At 36.2% G+C, this 19084-nt stretch overlaps 1 protein-coding gene across 5 annotated transcripts in view; it reads right to left on the bottom strand.

Annotated features, from left to right (window-relative positions):
* The window catches only part of REV3L (REV3 like, DNA directed polymerase zeta catalytic subunit), a 186737-nt gene that overhangs the window by 46544 nt on the left and 121109 nt on the right, over positions 1-19084 (bottom strand). For all 5 annotated transcript variants that reach the window (XR_014312147.1, XM_082731928.1, XM_082731926.1 and 2 more), the window contains 5 exons: positions 18662-18854; positions 17068-17179; positions 11704-11819; positions 8265-8383; positions 693-811 (listed from right to left, as the gene is read on the bottom strand). Coding sequence is in view for 4 of the 5 variants with exons in the window: in XM_082731928.1 (XP_082588054.1) it covers positions 693-811; positions 8265-8383; positions 11704-11819; positions 17068-17179; positions 18662-18854 (659 nt within the window). In the remaining variant the exon portion in view is untranslated. The remainder of the gene's footprint in view (positions 1-692; positions 812-8264; positions 8384-11703; positions 11820-17067; positions 17180-18661; positions 18855-19084) is intronic.

The raw sequence follows: 19084 nt of genomic DNA, 5'->3' as shown, positions 1-19084 counted from the left end.
CTCAACCCCAGAATTAGACACTGAAAATACCCTTCAAATATAAGGATGTGAGAAAGACATTTTCAGATAAATAAAGGCTGAGAGAATTTATTGCCAGCCAACTAGCAGCAGAACTGCCAAAGGAAACAATTAAGCAGTTTCTTAAAATATTAAACATACTAACCATGTGACCCTGCAATTCTACTTCTAGAGAAATGAAAATGTGTATTCACATACAGGCTTGCATGCAGTTTTATTCATAACAGCCTCAAATGAGCAACAACCCAATTGTCCATCAACAGGTGATCGGATAAATATATTGTGGTATATTCATACAACTGGATATCACTTAGTAATAAAAATGAACAAGTTACTGGCTTATGCAACAATATGGCTGAATCTCAAAAATTATTATGCCTTCTTGAAGGAACCCAGAGAAAAATAGGTAGATTGTAAATAATTCTATTTATATGAAGTTCTAGAACTGGCAAAACTGATCTGTAGTAATAGAAATTCAATTAGTACTTACCTGGATGCTTCAGGGACGGTAGGTTGACTATCTATCCTGGGGTGGCGGTTACAGGGTGTAAACCTTTTGTAAAGTCGTGGCATAATACAATTTAAATGTGTACATTTTATTGTATGTTAAGTTATACTCTAATAATACTCATTTTAACAGGGATATTATCCTCTTCAGAGTTATAAAACATTACCTGTACAAATCTGTCTTGTTATCAAACCAATCGGATAACACTCGAAAGGTAAAGAGGGGAAAACGCTGATGAAGAACATGAAAGCTCACATTTTCAAAGGTATAGTTAGTTAGAGCCACCTAAAAAAAAACACACAAAAAACCAACAAAACCAAGACTTCATTATAATAATGTTTGTAATTATGTGCAAATTTTGTTCTAAAAGATCTGTAATATTACTTCAAACTTTTCACGGTAGATATGAAAGCTACCTGTAAAAATGATTTGTTACAAGTGAATCATAAATAATTGAAAACTATGTATATATAGTCTTCTAGGTGGAAATACTCAAAATAAGCTAATATTTAATTGGAAACAATCAGACCAGATGAGTTCAACTTGGTCATGACATACTTAGGAGATCTCAGTTTTTATCACTTTTTTTAATACTCTATGCCAATACAAATACTGACAGAAGCATTTTAAAAAAACTTTAAAAAAGTTTATTTATTTTTTTAAGTAATTTTTACATCCAGTGTGTGGGGCTTGAACTTGACCCTGGGATCAAGAGTCGCATACTCTTCTGACTAAGCCAACCAGGCACCCCTGACAGAAGCATTTTTTTACAATATGACAGTCTTTTCAGTATAATGTCTTGAAGACATTGCCTTTAATATCTGCAGGGAAGGAAATGTCCAGACTTTTCAAATCTTTTCTTTTTTGTTTACATAGAGAACAATGTTTATAGTTGTGTGTGCAGTGGGGGTCTACAACAAGAAGCATATATTTTCAAACATTTTAACAATTTAACAACTTTTGCAAATAATTTTCAGGCTTCCACAGCTGTATTCTCACTGTGAAAGGGACTGTGAATCCCTTGCTTGGCTCACGCATAAGTGTATTAAATCCATATACAGGTTTAGTATTTTTTGCCTATTAGTGACTGTTGCACTTGTAATGTTTTGGTTGAGATGTTAAATGGTGGACGAGTACTGTGGACATTAATGTGGGAAGTAATTTTAATCATGTGTAATTGGTCACAAAGCCTAAACTGCAGTAACTACTGCTGCTTTACTTAGCAGTATCTTGTTGCTTTGTATGCATTAACTGGGTGTGAAGATTGTGGGTCTATCCAATAGGGAGCCGCAGTATTTAAATTGAGCAATCTAATGTTACAACTACTTTGATGTGGCCAAATGTAGACTAAAAGCCTTAACTAAAGTGGTGCAATTTTGTAGAACTTAGCATTAGTAGTTCAAAAAATCTTGATTGCCATGCCAAAAACCTCCCCAAATCAAAAAACCCAAACCAAAACAAAACACAAAAAAAGCAAGTTAATTTTCTGTTCTTTCCATACTCACTTTTTGGTCCATGAAGACATGCTAATTAACAGAATTCCACAGATTCAAGAGTTATCTAGTTAAGGTCAGGCATTCATCCTGCTTCCAAGAATTACATTGGTGTTAAGACCCAATACGTGGACATTACAGATACTTAATTTCATTCCCAAAGCAAAAGATTAAAAGGAAATGGCAGAAATGTTTCTTCATCCTCAGAATATGTAGGAAAAAGGGGCACCTGACTGGCACAGTCTGTTAAGTGTCGGACTCTTGGTTTCAGCTCAGGTTGTGATCTCATGGGTTGGTAAGCCTGAGCTCTGCCACAGGCTCCATGCTCAGCAAGGTGTCTGCTTAAAGATTCTCTCCTACTGCTCCTCCCCACCTGTACATGCTCTCCCAAATAAATAAATCTTTTAAAAAATATATAGGAAAAAGTATGTTAATGGGAAAAGAATACTAAAATGGGTCCGGGGCACCTGGGTGGTTCAGTGGGTTAAGCCTCTGCCTTTGGCTCAGGTCAGGATCTCAGGGTCCTGGGATCGAGTCCCACATCGGGCTCTCTGCTCGGCGAAGAGCCTGTTTGCCCCCTCTCTCTCTGCCTGCCTCTCTGCCTACTTGTGATAGCTCTCTCTGTCAAATAAATAAAAATCTTTAAAAGAAAAAAAGGGGGTCCAAATTCATAAAACATACTTTACCTAAATACTATCTCAGAAACACCTATGGGACACAAACAATCTAGACAATGGCAGGCATTTTCAATGGAAAATGGAATGAGGAATCTGCAGTCCTCATTTGTGGGACAACTTGGGAGGAACAATTAAATAGCACTTCACATTTGTATATTATAATTTTAAAATATTTTCTTTTCCACTTCTGCAATCCAGCAGGTATAAAACAGGGACTGAATTTTAAAGACTAATCTGTGTATGATCCAAACTGGTCTTACTCTATCTACAATTTCTATCAACCTCCAGAACGAAAGCACTGCAATTAGCACTTGCAAGCACACACACATGCATACACAAGAGTTTTAAACTTTGGGACAAGCCTATTCTAGAATCACCAGTACAAAGCAGGTATTAACCCATTATCTTGGAAGTAAGTCACCATTTTTTCCAATAATCATTACTGGCCTGGAGTACTTCTCTCAAAAATGACTCATTTTATTATTAAATCCCCATATTTGAGTGACTCTTCTACCTGCTAACAAATATTTTCATTTGGTTGTTATTTTTATTGTTGTTTTAATTCTCATTTAGTGTTACAGAAAATGAAGCCAAACATCTGATCTCTGATAGTTACAAGATTACCTAACACAGAGTATATCACTTTAGACCAAATCTAAACTTTTGTTGGATACGTCTTCATTAACATAAGCAATCAAAAAAAAATTGCTACAGAAAAGGTCACCTTCTTGTCCTATAGCTCTCTCATTAGGAAAAATTTTGAAGCTTGCCACGTAAGTTGACCTATAAGGATTAATTAGCAGATTTTATAACTCAAATTAAACTTAAAATCTTAAGAAATTGGTTCCCAATATCTGAGACAGATGGCATATCTATGTTCTGGGTTGATTTTATTTTAAACAGAACAATATCACAAATTGAATTAAAACTAAACAAGTATTATAATCTTACAATACCTATTTGAGTCACTCTGAGTCTTCTTGGTGTCACAGGAGCATTAATACACTTAGCTACAATCCTAGCTTTAAGTAAAACTAAAGAAGCAAAACATGAACTCTAAAATTAGGAAGATCTATCTTTAGGGCGCCTGGGTGGCTCAGTGGGTTAAGGCCCTGCCTTCAGCTCAGGTCATGATCCCAGGGTCCTGGGATCGAGTCCCGCATCAGGCTCTCTGCTCAGCAGGGAGCCTGCTTCCTCCTCTCTCTCTCTGCCTGCCTCTCTGCCTACTTGTAATCTCCCTCTGTCAAATAAATAAATAAATAAAATCTTTAAAAAAAAAAAAAAAAAAAAAGAAGATCTATCTTGAGAATGTTCCAATCTTTAGAGAGTTATTTACTTTAGAAGTTGAAGTATGGATCCAGAAATAAGTAGTAGGAGTTACTTGTTTCCAGGGGAAATCTAAATAAGTTAAACATTATATAAATGTACTATGTAGATCAAAGTCAGAATTGATATAAAGAAAGTGTTACAATGCTTGTACATTTATTTATTGATAAAGGAATGGTCTGATAGAGGTATAGTTACACATCCATTCACAGCTGTAGTCAATGTGCAAAACACAATAGTTGATCACTTCAGAAATAAACTTACTCAGAACTGTCAGAATTAGCACAGGGGAACAGAGAAAATAAAGATAAAAGAAAAATGGAAAGAGATCGTAAGTACCTGTGTCCTATATCCTCTATCACCTTATTCCCTCAGTTGTTCCTCATTACCTGAGTCTTCAGTTAAAAATTTTTTTGATTGACCCATACTTCATATAAAGAAATGAATAACAATTTTAGGTGAAGAATTCATGAATTTTTATGTATATATAAAACCATGTAACCACCACCCATATGAAGATACAAAAAATTTCTAGGATAGGGAGCCTGGGTGGTTCAGTTAGTTAAACAACTGCCTTCAGCTCAGGTCATGATTCCAGGATCCTGGGATAGAGCCCCGAACTGGGGTCCCTACTCAGTGGGGACCTGCTTCTCCCTCTCCCTGCCACTCCCCCTGCTTATGCTCTCTGTCAAATAAGTAGATAAAATCTTAAAAAAAAAAAAAAAAAGAAAAAGAAATTTCTAGGACACTGGAAGACTGTCCTCAGAGAGCTTAGTATATATATTTATTTTATACATATTTATATTTAAAATGAAATATACACTAAGCTCTCTGAAGACAGACAGCATGCCTACAATGAGTCTGAGTCTTAACCCCTTACTAGCTAATGAGGCTTTCAAAATGTCACTAATCTCTGTGAGCGTCAGTTTTCTTTATTTGGAATAGTACCTCACTATTTTTGTTGTCTTATTTATGTTGCAAGTTTGTATCAAAATTTAAAGGTGACCAAGTCTGTAAAAGTGCCTTATAAATGATAAACAACATACAAATGGGAGTATATAAATAATGGGTACGTTATTCTACTTCCATATAATCTTCATTGTCCATCACGTTGTCTTATTTAAAAGCATCTGACATGCTTATTGACAAACTAAAATTGTAATAGGGAACATTAGAAACAGATTCTGATGTTGCCAGACTGAGGTAATGGGAGGCTTACATGCTTGTGTGGAAAACACCTGACTTTTCTAGTGGCTCTGCTGGGAGTGTTCTCTTCTGGTTCTTCGTTTTAGACTGCTTCTTAGGATCTGATTTTCTGTCTATACCTCAAAATGTTTTCATTCACAAAAATGTCTTTTGGCTCAATCCTGATCACTCTCTCCATTTCCTTCTTGGTGAGTTCATCAACTCTCATGTAACTTCTATCTCTAATCTACACCTTTACCTCATATTTGGGACTTTCCTTTTTACATTTTTTTTTTTTTAAGATTTTATTTATTTGAGAGAAAGTGAGAGGAAGCACAAGCAGGGGGAGGGACAGAAGGAGAAGCCAACTTCCTGCTAAGCAGGTCGATGGACTCTGGGCTTGATCCTGCAGGACCTGAGCAGATGGTAGCAGCTTAACAACTGAGCCACCAGGCATTCCCCTGTTAACATTCCTATTTACATTTCCCATTTACATATTTGGGACTTTGCTCTCTTCACCTGGTTACCCGACTGATAGCTCATGCCCTTTTTTTCCCACCTAACTGGGATCTTAAATCATCGAGGCCAGAACCCTGATAATTATTCTTGACACCTTTTCCTCTTCATCGTACTGTACATCATTTATCCTCTAAATTGTTTTTTGAATCCTTATACGACTGCCAACTTTCACTTGAGTTACCCCAATAATCTTCTCATGGGTTTCCTATCTTTAAATTTGTCCTCTTCCATGCTGCCACCAGAGCTAGGTCTAAGGCAAATTCACATGTCACTGCCTCCGTCCACCTCAGCCACCCACTCCCATGATCTTACTCCAAGTTCTACCACCACCAATAATTACCCCGTCCATAATCTCAGGCATCCTATTCTCTGACCACCATCTCCCATCCTTGTAGTTTATTCCCTCTAGTACCCCAGCCTCCCTCTGCTCCTTATCTAGCTCAAATTGCACAACTGCAATCACAACCTTGCACATACCATTTCTTTCTGTGCCTCTCTCCTGCTCTGTGATTAACTAGCTAATCAATTAATTATTTTTTCACAAAGCTATAACCCTTTGCGAGTTGTAGTTGAATCTAACCATCTATAACTTACATTTGTGAATTTGAACAGAGCTGGCAGGTTATCGCTTTAATTTTCTGATGCAAATCTCAAGTGGGCTGTCCATGCTACCTAGCTTTTATACTATATTTTCTTAATTAACCACTCCTGAATTCTCCTAGATAACAAAAAGTCCCTCTACTATGCTTATTCTCAGTTGAGAACTCTGACTCCTTTTTTTACTGAGCAAACTGAAGAAGTCAGAAGAGAACTTTGACAAACTCTCATCAACATATCCACCTACCTACCAACATCTGCAACCATATAATCTGCCTCTCTACCTGTGAAAACAGAGGAACTGGCTATACTCCCCCCCCCACCCCAAGATTTTTATTTATTATGAGAGAGACAGAGAGTGAGCAAGGGAGAGCACAAGCAGTGGTAAGGGCAGAGGGAGAGGGAGGAACAGACTCCCCACTGAGCAGGGAGCCCAATGCGGGGGGGGGGGGGGGGCTCAATCCCAGCATCTGGGATCATGACCTGAGCCAAAGGCAGATGCTTAACTAACTGAGTCACCCAGACTACCCCCCAGCTATACCCTTAACTGATCTAACCCCAGGCTCAAATTTGTGGAGCAGAGATAGCAATAAATAAGTATTTGGTACTTGGCAAATTCTTGAAAGGCCTGGATTAAGGTGATATCCAGACATCTAAACACTTCTGGGCAAAGGGTCATTTATTCTTTCATTTAAGCAGTCAACAAGTATGTCATGAGTACTATTTACGAGGCACTGTGTTTGTTACTGAGGATTCAAAGTCCAGAGGGAACAGCAGTAATTTTAAGTAAAGCAGGACAGTGAAGGGGTATAGAGAGGAAATAAAAATAAGGACATCTGAATTTTTTTTTTGGACAGACAGCTCACAAGTAGGCAGAGATGCAGGCAGAGAGAAAGGAGGAAACAGGCTCCCCAACAAGCAGAGAGCCAGATGCGGGGCTTGATCCCAGAACCCTGGGATCATGACCTGAGCTGAAGGCAGAGGCTTTAACCCACTGAGCCACCCAGGCGCCCCAGGACATCTGAATTTTATATAAAGAAACCCAATTCCTTATGTGAAAGAATTACTGTGCGCTGGTGTCCAAAAGAACTGCAGAGGGCATGCTTAGAAAGTCAAATGTTTTATATAAATCTAGAAGAGCAAGAAAGATCATAGTGAATAATAAGTGTATAATAGAAAGTACATAGTGAGAAAGTAGTTTCAAATAGGGAAGCAACTGAAGAATACATCTTTCTTTTAAATATAAACATCTTATTTGATATTATCCAAAGTCCAAAATCTGAGAATAAACCAATTTACAGGAGGTATCTTTTTACATTTTAATAAAAGAAATCAGGCAACTTCAAGGATGCAAATATGGTCTAAGATCTTATGATCTCACATTTTTGTTTAAAGAATTATTTCTCTGAGTGATTGCAAATATGATCATTTGTTGAAATTTATAGTACCAAAGATCCTTATCTGGACCCCCAAAGCCTTGACTGGAAGCTGCTATTAACTATTTCCAAGTACTGTCTTTCCAATTTACCTTCTTAGTCTGACCCAGTTTTTAAATAACCTTAATTCCTTCCTATGTGTAGACTAAATTTTTCTTACTTAATAAATCAAAAAGACCAAGTTGAATTCATCTAGCAAAAATGAAATTATACAACATTCGACAAATATAACATAAAACTTTAAGACAGTTGTAGACTTTTCTAGCTACTGCTATCTAAACAAAAATGAAAAAATTAAAACACATCAATAACATTAAATAGTCCTGTAGCTTTGCATTTTAGAATGTAATATTTAGTTTTGTAACTCTATTTAAGTATAACAAAAATAACATATAAAGAAGCATCAAATTACATAAGTAGATTATACTATTACTCTACAATAACTAAGATAGTTATAGCATCCTAATCTCTTATTTCCAATAAGATTTTAGATGAAGTACGTTACCTCATTTCTCATGATTCTCCAAAGATTTAGTGTAATTCGGCCAACAATATTTATTTCACTCATTGTATCTGATCCATAGTCATCTCTTTCAGGTGCAAATCTGTTCTCAATTTTGTCATCTACAGAAATGAATATAGATCGCATCAGGACTCACAGAAACCAAATTTCCAAGCAAATTATGCCAAATAAAATGAGAATAAAAATTAAAAAGAAAAATTAAAGATGAAATGTGATCATCTATTTTGTATTAGACTTAAGGAATAATCACTATTTTGATTAAAACAATTTTCTTTCCTCTAAGTTATGAAAGAATTTTGGAATGTCTCTGAAAATTTTATTTCTTAAATAATAAAAATGTGTATAAACACATATTTAAAAAAAATAAACGGGCGCCTGGGTGGCTCAGTGGTTAAGCCGCTGCCTTCGGCTCAGGTCATGATCTCAGGGTCCTGGGATCGAGTCCCGCATCGGGCTCTCTGCTCAGCAGGGAGCCTGCTTCCTCCTCTCTCTCTCTCTGCCTGCCTCTCTGCCTACTTGTGATTTCTCTCTGTCAAATAAATAAATAAAATCTTTAAAAATAAATAAATAAATAAATAAATAAATAAAATAAACACTTTCACTTTAAATTTGGGAATTTCTGGTGCTATTCTTATGACACCTAACACTACAGCATTTCTTTGGTGTTAGGATGAATATGTTTATTCTTACACTGGTCATTTCCTGGAAAACATGGTAGCATTTTTTTTTTAAGATTTCATTTATTTGACAGAAAGATCACAAGTAGGCAGAGAGAGAGAAAGGAGGAAACAGGCTCCCTGCCGAGCAGAGAGCCGGATGTGGGGCTTGATCCCAGAACCAGTACGTAAACCAGGGTTACCTGATGTGGGGCTTGATCCCAGAGGGAGAGAGAGGAGGAAGCAGGCTTCCTGCTGAGCAGAGAGCCCGATACAGGGTTCCATCCCAGGACCCTGAGATCATGACCTGAGCCGAAGGCAGAGGCTTTAACCCACTGAGCCCCCTAGGCACCCCAACATGGTAGCATTTTTAACCTGAACAACTCTCTGAAAATTTGACATCAATTAATGATGTTCTTATTCAGAATGAAAATTCTAACTTTGTATGGACAACTAGATGAAAAACAGAGTTTTGAGTCTAGTTTCTTGGGTGATGATTTTAACTAGAATAGAAATTAAAGTATGTTTCTTTTATATAACACTCAGTATATACAAATGTTATTAATTAGAGGATCTGGAATAATATATATATTTATCATATATGGAATGTCTATTATGTCCTAAGAACTTTATTATTCTACTTTAACCTAGCCACTTTATAATGCTAGCATAATTTCCATTTTGCATTGTAGTAAATTCTACTCAGAAATGTTATTATCTTGGCTCAGGTCACACAGTAACAGAACCAGTACAGTAAACCAGGGTTACCTGATTCCAGAGACCATGTACATACACTCATCCCTCTTTATTTTTTTTAAAGATTTTATTTATTTGACAGAAAGAGAGTGAGTGAGAGAGGGCACAAACACGTGGAGCAGCAGGCAGAGGGAGAAGGAGAAGCAGGCTACCCACTGAGCAGAGAGCTGGATGTGGGGTCCAGGACTCTGATCATGACCTGAGCCGAAGACAGATGCTTAACTGACTGAGCCACCCAGGTGCCCCCCCTTTTCTTTATTTCAAAAGATGATGTTTAAAAGTTTATTTCATTTAACATTTACATAATGTTTACTATGTTCTTAGGCACTGTTCTTAGCACTTCACAATTGCTATATGAGAGAAGTTTTACTGTCACCCGCATTTTGCAGATGAACAAAGTAAAGTATAAATAGGTTAAGTAACATGTTTGACATCACAAAGCTAGGGAGCAGGAGAGCCAGGATTTGAACCCTGGCTATCTTTGTGCAGACTCTATACTCTTTATACTGCCCCCTAACCATTCCCTCTCTATTGTACCATGTTGCCTCATAAAAATGGTTTTGGCAGTGTTCTAAAAAGGCCAGGGCTGGCTCAGCTGGTACAGCATGTAACTCTTGATCTCAGGGTTGTTGTGTTCAAACCCCAAGTTGCTGTGGAACCTACTTAAGGATAAATAAATAAATAAATGGTCAAGAGCTTTCATTTACTTCTCTTAAAAAAGAAAAAAAAAAACTTACTTTAGAAGAGCACACATGAGAGTGGAGACAGAGGTAGACAGAGAGGGAGAGAGAGAATCCTCAAGCCGACTCCCTGTTGAGCAAGGAGCCTGACACGGGGCTTGATTTTAGGACCCCGAGTTCATAACATGAGCTGAAATCAAGAGTCCACCACTCAGCCAACTGAGCCATCCAGGTGCCCCTCATTCACTTTTCTGATCTGAAGTCATATACCTTACCTATTAAAGCTAATTAAAATAATTAATGAACAGACCTGAATACTCATGTTGCTGCTCCTGAATATTCAGAAACCTATCCCAAATGAAATGTTGAAAAAATTGAATTATAGGACTCAAGGGACGCAGAAGCTACGAAAAACTTGTGCAATGAAAAACTAAAATTATCTTTGCCTTTTTATTCCAAGCTTTTTGCGAGGATCAAAATATTTACTGTTCTTAAATCTTCTAGTTTCAGCCTTTCCCTTTAAAGTTACTACACTTAAGACATAGTACTGAGGTCATAACCTCTCCTAGGAGTTCTCTTGATTAGTTTTCACCAATAAACCCAAAGCATATACTCTTTTGTCCTAGTCAGACTTGTGACTTTAAAACCAAGTTATTAAAAATGTTGTAGTTACTAAGAAAAACAATATTCTGAGAAGTGCTTTATAAAGTTGTTATTATTGCTCCTCTCCTTCAAACAGATTATGGAAAACAAGCCTTCAAAATTCATGCAAGTTTTCAGCCTGATACCTTACTAAATAAAAATCAATAGCTGGTGTCCCTATATCATCTTCTCCTTCCTTATAACCAAAAGGACAAAACTTAGAACCAGAAAAAATAAAATTATGGTACATCAACCACAGAAATGTGTTTCATAATGATTATGAGGAAGACTATCTCATAATATAGAAAAATACTTATAAGATGCAAAATGAAGGAAGCATAACAAAAATGGGATATACGTATGATTAAAGTTATATAAAAAGAGACCGTGGGCACCTGGGTGGCTCAGTGGGTTAAAAAGAGACCGAGATATATACACATGCAAAATGACTGAAAAAGGGGGAAAAAAACCCAAATACATTAATAGCCTATATAGCAGTGAGATGGGAGTATTTTTTCTTTTACTTTTCTTGATTTTTTGGATTTATCCATAATGGAGTTACGCTATATCTAGAACTTACACAATTTAGTATTAAAAATTAGAATAGTACTGTTTAAACATCTTGTCTTTATTTACTTTGTAATTTGCTCTGTTGTTGAACCATAAAATATTCACAGTGCTTCATACCTGGCACCCGAGAGATCATCTGACATAAGTCAACACTTAAGGCAGCAGCCCTTTGTAAGAGGTAACCCCAGGAATGCATCTGAATCTCATATCCTAGCAGAATATCAGGATCGTACCTAAAAGGAATGAAAAAATTATTCAAGGACCACACATTTGAACCTTTACTCAAAAGAATGGGTTCTTCCCATTATGTCTTCTTGGATGGAGACATGGTACCTAAATAATTTCTATACAGTAAGGAACAGGGTGATTAGGGTTCCTGATTTGAAGCACTTTTGTAAAGTAATCATAGTTTTTACTACTTATTTGATATGACCTAGGAAAGAAGTGGATAGAAACTAGGGTGCGAGGGAAAAAAAAAAAAAAACAGGCGGGAGAGAGGCATTACCACTTGAGTTTTAAGAGTGAGCATATGATTGAGACTATCATGGGGGCAGGGTGAGATACAAAGGCATGCGTGGATACCATTCTGAAAAAGATCACCCCCCAGATCATTTTATTGCCACTACTAACCTATTCTGTCTTAAAGGGTTTTAATGTTGAGAAAGAAAATGAAAATGTCTTCCTTTTCCCACTTAATTTTAGCAATGATTTGGTCCTCATGTGAAGTAAGGCCTCAGTAATGACAAGTTTGTCCTCTAAACTTAAGAGAAGGTGACTCAGTTTAATGGAACACTGAAATATTAATAGGGGTGAGATTAATGTGGGGAAGCTAAGCATTAGCAACTAGGAGAAAAACGCACTCACTACAGCCACACAGTTGCAATGGTTAAGACTGAACCAACAACGTGCCTTCAACCCAGAAACAGCCTCTTTGTGGCTCCTCTTAGTACCTTCAGGTGACCACCATAGAAGAACGTTTGGTGATAGCAGAAGGGAAAATAAACTTGAAGATTTACCTCAGTGAGAAAGTTGTGTAAGGAAGAGAGCAAATTATCATAGTCACAATTTGAGAACAAAAACTTAGAAACTACAATAATGCTCCAAATTACAAATTGGGTTGAAATTTCTGAGAAAGTCACTTAATTTAAGGACCACCGACTGATTAATTTAATAGAACAGCCAAATGGATCTTTTCAAAAACCTATAAAAAGGTGTTTTCTTGGTAGAAAGTGCCACATGGCTGGTAATTTTAGAAGAGCAGGGGTTAGGCATGAGCATGGAGAAGGAAAAGAAATCAAGGGATTATGCAACAATGAGGCAAATACTTAAGTCTCAGAGGCTAAAAGGGTAGACTAATACCTAAACAAAAAGTCCAGGAAGATCCTAGGGCACACAAGAAAAGAGAGGTCTCCCAACACTCTTCCTGCTCATTTGTCTTCTAACATAACATCTAATATGTTAACATATCTTTGTTGATAGCAATTTCATCAATTCTTTCATTCAGGTAAAACTCTTTTCAGGGCAGTTATCTAAATGACAAGTGCATCACCCCGAAAACTATGTATTGTCTAAATTTGAGAAACTGGGGTAGAAATATTATATCAAGTGGCTCTAGGGATTATCAGGGATGGGATATTCGAAGGATTCCCATGCACTTAAGAAAGAACGGATGCAGTCAACTGCTTTAGTACCAAGAATAACTCAGAATAGGAATTACAGCGCACCACAGTTGATTTTCATTTCTAAGCACAGGTACGTGAAGAGGATGCCAGATGGTTATAGAGCCCTTCTTTGATAAATCCTATAAAGATAGTTCTGACTTCTTTATCTGAATTTCTCTGATTCATAAAACATCTTATCACTGCAAGAATTATTATTCCAGTAAGCTATTCTGCTGTGTTGTGGCACCTGACTAATAGAGTTGGTTAAATACACTTACTTTTTGATGTTTAAAAAATTTTTTTTTATTTATTTTTAAAAAGATTTTATTTGTCAGAGAGAGAGAGAGAGCACACACAAGCAGGGAGAGTGGCAGACAGAGGGAGAAGCAGGCTCCAGAGGAAGCCTGATGCGGGACTCAACCCCAGGGCCCTGGGTCATGACCTGAGCTAAAGGCAGACACTTAATCAACTGAGCCACCCAGGCATCCTGAAAATATATTTCTTTTTAAAAAGTTGTCTTTTATTAATCGCTACTGCTCAGAGATGAAAAAAAAAAGTTATTCTGTGCTTCTTTTAATTGAGTAAATAGATTTTATTCCCTTAGAAGAATTGGGTATTGTTTTAATATTCTTCAGATCTATTATGTTTTTTTTTTTTTTGGCCTACAAGCCATTTTGTCTTAAGAGACTCTTAAAGTTATGAAACCATGCCTCAAGTTCAAAATCTCAAGGATTTCATTTCTTCTGTGAAAACATTTGGTCACAATAACAAAATCTTTGTAACTTGTTCTTCAATTTTGGTGAATTTATTACTTTATTTGGTTTCTCAAAGTTATGGAAAGAACAAGGTTGGGTAGATGGGACTGGTGATGAAGGAAAAAACAACTCGAGAAAACACAAGCAGCAGCAGAAATATGAAAACAATTTATTTGCTTAGGCAGGAAAAAAAAAGCTGCTTCTCAACTAAAACTTTAAATAACCCATTGATATCTGGACACAAGAGAGATGGGGGGTTCTAACTAGGGCAGTGGCAATCGGTGGGGATGGGGGAAAGGAATGATCTTGAAACATAATTCTGAGGTTATATGGATAAAATGTAATATATGGATGGAGGGAAGAGAAAAAGGAAGAAATCAAAGCTTATATTTAAGTTAGGGAGGCTGGGAAAAATGTAAAATTATTAATAGTTCAAGGAAATACACAAAGAGAAATGACTAAACAATGCATTCGGTTTAACTTTTTAAATATCACTTCCTACTACTTTTTATGTTTTCCATCTGAGGATGTAAATATTAAGAATGAATAAATAAAGACAATAAAATTCTGAAAGTATGCATCTATATTTTATTCAATTTTTATTTGGAACCTAGCACTATACCTTACACTCACAGCAAACATTTATGTATTGACCAGGCTAAAAGTTTTACGTACATTATCTCATTTAACTTTCTTCCTTTTTGTTGGGGGGGAGGGTGGTGTGGGGAGGAGACAGAGCGAGAGGAAGCTAGAGATCTTAAGCAGGCTTCAGGCCCAGTACAAAATCCAAGGCAGGGTCAGTCTCACAACCCTGAGATCATGATCTGAGCTGAAATCAAGACTTGGCTACTTAACTGAATGAGCCACCGAGGTGTCCCTCATTTAACTCATACTTATCACCTATTTTATAAATGAGGAAGTTAAAGCTTAGAGAGATAAGTACTTGCTCAAGACAAAAATACAGATGCAACATGGATGGAGCTAGGGTATAATGCTAAGTGAAATAAATCAGTCAGAGAAAGACAAATACCATATGACTTCACTCATATGTTGAATTTAAGAAACAAAACAAACAAGCAAAAGGTCAGTGGGGGGGGGGGGAGGGAGGAGAGAGAGACAGACAAACCACGAAACAGCCTCTTAGCTATAGAGAACAAACTGATGGTTACCAGAGAGGAGGTGGGTGAGGGGGATGGGTGAAACAGATGATGCGGATTAAGGGATGCACTTGCTCTGATGAGTACCAGGTGTTGTACTGAAGTGCAGAATCACTATATGGTACACCTGAAACTAATATAACACTGTATGTTAATTAACTGGAATAAAAATTAAAACCCGTCCTTCAAGTAACATCTTCCATTAAGATACACATGTTTAAAATATAGATGTAGAAGCATATAATAAAAGCCATTTTCTTAAAAAAAAAAAATTACAGAGCTAGCTGATTCCAAAGTTTACCCTTTTAACAAAGCCTGTGTTGATTAGGTACTCAACAAATGGGCTGAAAGAATGAAATAATCTTTTCGGGAGTTGTTTAGAATAACATATAAAGGACATTACATAATTGAAATATTGATATTTAAGCATTCTTCTTCTCTTTATAATAATCATATGATCTTTTAGAGTACGAACCAGAAATTGGTTTTGTTTATTGCATTCTTCCTAGTGACTAATATAATTCATGTTATGCACATGAAGTCACTACACTTGTAAATGACCGACAAAATTCTCAATGCTGGCAGATAAGCCTGCTGGGAATATACGAGGAAAACACAAGCTTACAAAGCCCAGGGATATTACTGGACATGTGCTGGCACACAAAGCAGTACTCACTGAAACTCTGCATTTACTTGTGGCTAAGTTGCTTGCAGATATAAAAATGTGAGCACTGAAGCAACTGACATGTGGATGACAACCTCTGTGAGAAGATAAAAAGTAGGCATGACAAGACTCTAATGGATGGGAATCCATCCAATCATCAGTGGTATAAATAGTAAAAATACTTACCTCTTTTTACCTCCTTAGAGTGACGGGTACCAGTATATTATTTTTGATGCCCTGACATTTAACTTATTTTGCTGAAAACATTTTCTGGTCTTCTAAATTTAAAAATGGTTTATGTTAACCCATCTGGGCGGGATTCAATCAGTCATTCAGTCTGTAGAATATTATGTTTATCTTTCTTGCAAAATATTGTCTCAGTTTTAACAGAAAAAGTTCAACTATAGAAAGCAAACTACAGAAAGCAGAACAGAAAGGGTCGAGTGTAATGACATGCTCACAGACAGATTTTATCCATACGTTAAGATCCAAGGAGTATTTTCTAGCCTACTTTAGGTATTTAAAAATCTAAGCCTAGTAATGGGCAGAAGCATTAAGCTCCTAGAAAAGTGAAGCATTTAATAAGAGGGCCCACAGCTATCAAAAGTTATAGTCTTAAGAAAATGCAAAAGATTTAATTACTTTATTTTTAAATTAAAATATTTTTGTTTAAAAAAAATCCTTTTCATAAATTTTGACAAGATTTTACTATCAACCATCCAGGCCAACTACCAAATGATCAAAAGAGATTTTTAAGGAAGCACGTATTACAAATGAGTATATATCGCATAGTCCTATATTTATGAACAGATTGCATGCCAAAGCTTTTCGGAAACTTGGTTTAGAAATCAGAAAACATTTAAGGAAAAAAAAAAAGGTGCTGAAAGGATGGCTGGCTCCCGAGGTAGAAGCTTATTTAGTGAATAATACAATTTAAATTTAGTACCCATTATTTCACCACCATAGAAAAATTATGCTAAAATCCAACTGGGAAAACTTAGAGGCTAAGCCAGTATCTCTTTCACAGACCCTTTAATCTTGAGAACAGAATATCCTTTTTGCCATCCCTAACCTGCTGGAAATGGTGATGGTGGTGGGAGGTGAGGGCAAAATTTTTCCAAAGATAACTTTTATGGGCCCCAGGAAGGGATTCTCTTCCTTTTTCCTGTCTTCGCCCATGTTACTCAATAGCAAGAAAGGACTCTGAACAAAACCCAGAAAAATCAGAAAATACAAAACAATACCTCTTTATTATATCTGTAATTTCTTGAAAAAGTGCCTTCTCATCAGGTGCATAGGTAACTTCTAGTCCTGTAATTCCAGATCTAATCAGTAACGGGGTCTGGTATCTGATATCTAAGAAACAAGCAAAATGTTGATTACATGTAACTGTGTAAGTAACATAATGTCTTATTTTTGAATGAAATTATGCTACTGAAATGCTTCAAATTAAGAGTGTTCCCCAAAGTAAATACTTCATTAACTCAATTTCTTGAAAACTTTTTTTTTAAAAGATTTTATTTATTTATTTGACAGAGGAAGAGAGATCACAAGTAGGCAGAGAGGCAGGCAGAGAGAGAGGAGGAAGTAGGCTCCCTGCTGAGCAGAGAGCCCTAACGTGGGGCTCGATCCCAGGACCCCGGGATCATGAACCGAGCTGAAGGCAGAGGCTCAACCCACTGAGCCACCCAGGCGCCCCTCTTGAAAACTTTCTTAGAGATTTTCTAGTTTAATATGCAACTGAAAAGTCAAATTTCATTTTTTCCATTATTTTCTTGAAAAGTCTATATTTACCAAATGCCTCAAGTAATAACATTTTATTACTTTGCTTCTGTCTTTACTCTTCCTATGGAAAGAGCTTTGCTTAGAAGAGAGTATTTTAATAAATGGTATGTTGAGTTTTAAGGAACTATGTGTTATAAAAGAGTATGTACCATATCGTTCTGTATTTATGAAGACATTGCATGCCAAAGCTTTCTGGAAACATTGGTTTAGAACTCAGAAAACATTTCATTTTTTTTAAAAGTTTATAACTAGTTCTCAATGAAAAAAAAAAAAAAAAGCCCTGATCTGCAGTGCTTGCCTATTTCCATAATATAAGACTCCCCACCATGGCTGATTTCAAACTACCAATATGACATCAACTAGTTCAAAAAATTCATAAAAATTTAACAACTGGCTTGTGAATTGGTAAAAGTCAGCTCAAGCACACCACTGATTAGACTGCAAATTCCTATATGGTTTTGTTCTGTGCTAAGACTTCCTCCTCAGTGGACTGAATTCACATATTACTATTCAAAACTGCAGAACACCTGATAGTGTATAAAATGCCTTTATGTGGTATACTCTATGAAGAATGTCTAAACCAAAAATATGTATATTTAGGAAGAGATATAAACAAAATTGGAATGTATCTTTAAAGTCTCTTATAATCCATTAACTTACTCTAGTAACTTCTTAAAAGAAAAAAAAACTATTAGCAGCAAAATACTAGCAACGCATAAGTAAGTTTGTCCACCCAACCTAAAGATAGTCATTTTAATTCAGTATTAGCAATTATTATTTTATAAAATAGTATTCAGAACAAATTAGATATGTTAATTGAAAATTTTATTAATAGCTTTCTATTAAGTGCTTCTGACTCTGGACAATAAATCAAGTAAGACTAATGAATCCAGGACAAAGCTATACAGAATACTTCCTACTCCTACTTTAGCACACATTTTAAAAAGGAGTTCCTGATACTTGCTTTGGTTTAGATCTCTAGCACAGAAACTGTCCCATTAAAAGGTTCATCCTAGGGTGGGTAGGTATAAAATTAATAAAAATGAACAATACCTTGGCTGGAGACTGTCTTGTCTTTATCAATCACTATAACACCTGTGAGTTCTGTTTTGTCTGTATCTGGTAGTGGAGTGTCAGAGGTGATGCAGTAAAACAGAGCACAGATTGGATCAAATTCAGGATCTGGTTCTAAGTCTCGTCTAGTTCGAGCATGTAACTCCACACTGATTAGGGTAAGATTCTGTATCTACAAAAGGAAATAAAAATGATGGTTTTAGACAACTTTTTGAGACACGTTGAAAGAAATGTTCACTAAGACTCAAAAGAAATATGTGTAAAATTATGGGAAAAAATGGCCATAAAGGACACAATCACAATCTAATACTCCACAGATTAGGACTAAAGATTTTTACTTCCAAGATTAGATTGAATCTATTCATGTTTTTATTTTAGAAAAACTGGTTGTGATATAATTTC

The sequence above is a fragment of the Mustela nivalis genome (assembly GCF_964662115.1).
Source record: "Mustela nivalis genome assembly, chromosome: 5".
NCBI classification, from domain to species: Eukaryota; Metazoa; Chordata; class Mammalia; order Carnivora; family Mustelidae; genus Mustela; species Mustela nivalis.
The sequence above is the reverse complement of the archived record's forward strand: the minus strand, read 5'-3'. Positions and strand labels throughout refer to the sequence as shown.